General features: G+C 40.5%; 1 protein-coding gene across 4 annotated transcripts in view; it reads right to left on the bottom strand.

Annotated features, from left to right (window-relative positions):
- The window catches only part of LOC110977434 (ATP-binding cassette sub-family D member 3-like), a 24,616-nt gene extending 19,417 nt beyond the window's left edge, over positions 1-5,199 (bottom strand). For 2 of the 4 annotated variants that reach the window (XM_087144138.1, XM_087144136.1), the window contains exons 1-2: positions 5,043-5,199; positions 2,620-2,647 (exon numbers count right to left, since the gene is read on the bottom strand). In XM_087144138.1, coding sequence (XP_087000264.1) covers positions 2,620-2,647; positions 5,043-5,164 — 150 coding nt within the window. In that variant the 5' untranslated portion in view covers positions 5,165-5,199. The remainder of the gene's footprint in view (positions 1-2,619; positions 2,648-5,042) is intronic. The other 2 variants (XM_087144137.1, XM_087144135.1) reach the window with 1 other exon arrangement.
- Between the last annotated feature and the right edge of the window lie 801 nt (positions 5,200-6,000).

The raw sequence follows: 6,000 nt of genomic DNA on the forward strand, positions 1-6,000 counted from the left end.
CATTAGGCATTGTCGTAGGCATTATAATGAAATATACTGTACATGCAACCTTTGAATGCTTGTGCAACTACATTAAGATGTCCCAAGGGAAATTCACATACTCTCTGATTCTTATCTTTGAAATGCATGAGAAAAACTTCTCCCCCTGTCACTTGGGGCTACACTTCTCCCAAGACATGTGTGACTTGATACGTTCAACAAATTGCATTTGCTGCAAGTACATGTACATGAATCCGGTATGCCCCAAGCCGTACTGAAAAACATACGTAAAATGTGTTTGAAATGACAACCTGCATAATTAAGCGTGTAAAAAGGCAGGTGGAAAATGATTTTAATTTGCACTTGAAACAATATTGGCAAGTGTTAGTTTTTTAAAAAGGGATTCTGGGTACTATTAATTGTAGGCATACTGATCATAAAGTTTCATTTGTCACCAAACATGTAACCTGTTACCCCTCCCTTGCAAAGATGCATTCTTGATTGACGCTGTTGTCCTATCAGTCAAAATCAGTTGAGTGGCGTATGATATGTCGATGAACAGCAGAGGGAGAAGTGGAAGGAATTCTTGACTGTCTGTGACTGTTACAGAATTAGCCAGTCTAATTGTTTCAACACAGTCCAGTTGTGTACTTCATTTGCAGCGTAAACGTTACTGTACAATTGGCTCTTGTCAATGTTGTGTGGATCCGTGCCCCCAAAACTGCCGGAATTGTTAAGGCCCATATTTTGCTGCCCTGGTGTCCTGAATGTCAGTGATACCAGTGACTCACTGTAGTGTAATGAAAGACCCTTTCTCAGAAACGTTTTGAATGGCGGCCTAGAGGTAGCGGGTTTGAATCCCCCTCCAGTCAGTTTCTTTGCTCATCTTTATCATGTAGTCAGTTTCCTTAAATATTTTTATAAAGAGCATTGTTTAATACAATTCATAAAAAAAATTCCAAAAGTGTTTCAAGTTGCAGTTGTTACATATAAGAAAATTCACCACGTTGTTGACCTAATCCAAAGCTTTTCCCCCCGGGGAAATCTTGAAGAAAAATATCCCCGCTTTCTGATTAAATAAGTCCAAAAGATACACAACCGTCGTCACTTTTAAACAGACTGACAATCTCCAGAAATTTTACAGTGCATATTCTAACTTGACAAACACCATGATGGATCGTTCTGTTGAGGCAGCAACGGCTGTTGACTCAAAAGATTTGGCTCAGTTCTTCTTGATGGGATAATACATATTCCATAACTAAGAGTACATGTACCTTGAATCTAAGTTTTGTATAAAAAGGTCTGCATTTCCAGTTCAAAAGCTATAGTCCCATGAATAGGAGCAGCTTGTGGTGGAATATTACTGTCGGGAAATGGAAACACAGTATGCATGTACAAAGGCAGCGTGGCATTTGGTTACAGAAATGGGAGGGGGCAGAAACGGGAGAATCTGATATTCGATATTTTTTTGGGGGGGGGGGAGGAACAATCCTGCTCAACTCACTGACAGTGCACCTACATCAAGTAGCGACCGGTGCCGCGTCTGACATTCAAACCTCCCATGGACTTGATTACTAACATGCAAGGCCACAAATGAATAATCCTCACGAACCCATTCAAGCCCAACGAGGGGGGGCTTGAAAGCCTCTGGAAAGGATTAGGGAGGCGCCAACCGGCCACTATCAATTTCCATGCATAGGTCATCCCAGAAAGGGTCCACAATGTGATTTTCCTTGGGGGAAAAAATGCTTTTTGAGGTCCTTTCTAATCCTCTTTATGTAAAGAACATGTCAACATGAAGAGCGCACTCTCCCAAGCTTTTTTCCTGCGGGCAGTGATGTTTTGATGTTGTTCAAGGAAGACACTGTTCACGGGAGAGGCTTCTATTCAAACAGTGAACCTCAAATTTGCTCACTGAGAATATTCGAGAGAGAACTTTGCTGACTGACCTACCCTCATGAACTGAAGCAACAGCATATCCCCTGAGTTAACAAAACTTACAACAGCAAAATATCGAAATTCCTTATATATTTTAATGCAGAAATACCGTAACCCTGAGTTCTCTCTCGTGGATGACATCACAGTTTTGCTTATAAATCCATTCAAATTGTATGGAAATTTTCATTAAACATCAAAAAACAAAAAAGTGACAAAATGCCCTTTAAATGGCACAATGAATATTGAAACTCTGGTTACCGGTAGATGGAGCACAAAGACAAATGGTTAATAACTGCATTAAAAAACAAAAGTCACACTGGATGGAACCTTTACTGTCATTCATTTGAGTTTCAAGGGCACACAGGATGGATCATTGGATTCCCTCACAGGGACTGATTTTGGAGGATTCAGGAACATTCTTAAAAACCCAGAGATGTTTACAGGTCACCTTGGTAAACATGTTTTCAGTCAACATAATTAGTTTACAACTAAATGTGACGGCATTTTGGTATGTATGAGCAAGCACTACGGGGATTAAGGAACATTTTGTAAAATGTGAGGGCAAATGAGCCTTTAAACTCACAGGAATGAGATGTAGATGTACTTGATACCGAGTTGCCCCTCAGAGGTTATGTTCCCTTAAAAAGGCAGGATAAAATAAAGCATTACAGCTCCTTTTGAAAAATTAACCAGTATACTTACATCTACAGATGCTGGCAAATCAGCCACACTGAAAAGAAAATGAAATAAAAAAAGTGAAAGTCAGTAAAAAAAAAGCGAAAACTACATGCAGATGCATTTGTTATTCATAAGATTAGAAAGGCTTGGGGCCAATTTCATAGAGCTGCTTAAGCACAAAATTTGCTTCAGCGTGAAAAACCTTGCTTGACAAATCAGGTTACCAGCCAAACCTCCATGTGATGTATATTGGTTTGGAATGGTATTCACCTGTCTTTTGGTTAGCATGACAATCACATAGATTTTGAGCAGGTGACCTTTGTTTTTCAAGCAAGGTGTTTTGCACTGAAGCAAATTTTGTGCTTAAGCAGCTCTATGAAATTGGCCCCTGAAGATTTTGACAAGCATTTAAGTACATATGGCTGAACACGGGCATAACGGAGAGTCAGGCCAGCATGGTGGAACTTTCCTTGCCTTCCATCTCTGCGACCTGAGGTTCAAATCCCATCCAGGTCGGCATGTGGATTGGGTTCCCATTCCCTACCTCATTCTGTGGGGTTTCCCGGGAATCTTTGTCCAAGGTTTTCCTTCTATTTACTGTTAGCACTTGGCAATTTCCCAGACTTACCCAGACTTAAAAAAGGGCCAAATGTAGACTAATGTAGATGTAGAATAAGCAGTTACCATGTAGAGTGGAGCGACTTGGAGCGATTAAGATATTTTTAGAGAGGTGTTGATTGCCAAGAAATCTACATCTTTTGATTTTAGTAATGCATAGAATATGCCATGCTCATGATAACAATCTGAACAAATTGATTTTTAATTAAATTGCCATATATACGCTTACCCCAAAATACTATTTTAGTCCATTTTTATTATTAACTATTTATTGAAATTAACTTTTTAAAAGTTACCCCTCATATTAATGTATCCATATAACAAATGGAAGTTGCTGATACTCGTACAAACTTAAATAAGTGAATGGACTATACCATTTATTATGTGGGGGGAGGGGAGATTTACAAAGAAGCAAACAAAACTAGAATGAGGAATAGATCATGAACAATTGCATTTATTCACATACTAATGAGTATTTATTTGCATATTTCATATGACTTTATTTCAAAACAGTTGTGCGAATCACACTTCAGTGCAACATACTTGCACAATGTAAGCAAAATTTTCAAAATAGTGAAGCTTACGTTGGAACTACAACAGGTATGGCGCGGCAGGTTATTTACATGACATGTGCATAATTAATTAGTGCTAACTAGAATACGGAACATAAAAATAAAAAACATGTCACTTCATGAGATTCGCAATGAAATTAGCTTCTCTCCTAAAACAAATTTATGTGTGACATCGCTACATTGAACAGAAATAGCAGATCATGTGTTTGGGCAGATTTGCGTGTGTCGTGTTACGTTGCGAGTCGACTCACTGGGCATGGTATGCATAGGGACCCGGTGACGCAGTATGCACAAGATTGATAGACGGAGCATCAGCTGCCCTAACCGGCACAGCACACAATAGAGGCTCACATCACAATTCATAGACTGTCCCTGTGTTTGGAGAAGTCCCTTTATTCAAGAACAAAATCAGTCCCCAGAAAGAGAGAATGTCCCTCTAAATGGGGACAAATCTTTGGGCCATGCCCGTCCATTGACAAATTGCGCCAGAAAACTCTACACGCCCGTATCTAAATGAGGAGGAGGCAAAAATTTAAGTGCTGTGCATGTGTCGAGTGAAAATGGTCGGATTTTGACAGATTTTGAAGTCAGAAATATCACTGAAACCCTAACCATTTGACGTTGGCATTTACGGAAGCCAGTATGTGGTGATAAAGGTATTTTTGGTGAGTATTTGGAATTTTTGAGAACCGTTTCAACTCTTCTCTATGTACAGGCGTGGAGCGTAGTATGACGATCCCGTCCAAAATCCAAAAAGAGGAAAACAACGCTCCACTCAGTAGAACTAGGAAAGCATGGAGTTTCATAAAATGTCTTGCAAAATACATGTAGGGCCTACATTGTCTGCAGGAGTATTTTAGGCTAGAAACTTCAACACAGTATTTATGGAATTCGGGATAGGGGGGCACAAACTACAAGTACTTGAAGTAGGCCTAGTACAAGGAACTTGTGAATATGAACGACATTTAACATGTTTAGAGCTGTCTTCGCCGGGTAAAAATGTGAGAAAAACCACTGAAAAAATTTCGCATTGTAACTGTACTAGGAGGACTTCTTATACCCCGGACGTTAATAGTCGCAATGCAATCATGATGCAATAGATGTAGACGACGTCCATCCATATCCATCCAACGTGGGCTAACGCCCGGGGCCTAGGCCCTATGCCTACATGCATATGTTTAACTTGGGGGAAGGTCTATTTCTTCCTCTATGGTTAAAGCGTTCAATCATCACGACATAAACAGGTTAACATCATACCTTTGTACTCGGCGTATTTGTTTCTTTTTACGATTCCTCTGAAGCATGTGAACTAAGAAGGCACCGGCAACGACTCCGGCAGAAACCTTGCTGGAAAGAAGCTTGCTCAACGCCGGCGCCATCTTCGAGCAGAAGGGATCGCAATCAAATCAAAGGTCAAGTGATAGCACTGTGGATGGGCACCCTTTCAATATGAAATCCATTTTCACGTGGTTCGCGTTCAGGCATCAGACTGAAAAAATTCTGAAAAGTTTTGCTTGGTCATTATAATGAAGTAATCGAATAAAAACAGTCTATGAAAAAAGTGTGTGTGTATACTCCCTACCACTATCAGTAACGACAAATATAGGACTCGGGTTAGGAGTTACAAGCCAAAGTGAAAAGACAAGGGGGTCACTGTCAGGGCAGAACCAGTTTGGGGGGTGGGTGCAAATAAGTCACGCCCCTCAAGCCGGAACTAGACTGTGTATGTGGGTGCGCCACATTGCTGCGTATGCGCCCTTCAACCACATGGGCATTGTAAGCTCTGTGTAGCCATGGTGTCACATAGGCCAGCAACCCTCATAACTTACTCTCCCGTGTTTCTACATTTTCGGTTCTCTACATTGACAATTCCTTTCCCCCAAAAAAGGGTAGATGAATTTTTTTTTGAGCTGGTATGTAGACCCAACTTGTCTTTTATGGCGGATGCGGTTCCATCACTGAGGATTTACCTCTACATTCAAAGAGGTCCAGGAGAACTGCAAACACGAAATTAAAATACACTTGAAGGGGATGAGGAACTTAACACACTGTTCGACTCTCAGCAGAAACTGTTCCTCTTATAGGATGGATTATAGTTGTGGGCAAAATATACGCACCATGATGTGGCAAATAAAACGAATACAATGTAATTACAAAAACACCGGAACAATCTGTCCTGTTGTCTGATTGGTGCACTGTTGGTACCGCAGCAGTC

The sequence above is a fragment of the Acanthaster planci genome, linkage group LG12 (genome assembly GCF_054643075.1).
Source record: "Acanthaster planci isolate LZ-2023a linkage group LG12, COTS_SCS, whole genome shotgun sequence".
NCBI classification, from domain to species: Eukaryota; Metazoa; Echinodermata; class Asteroidea; order Valvatida; family Acanthasteridae; genus Acanthaster; species Acanthaster planci.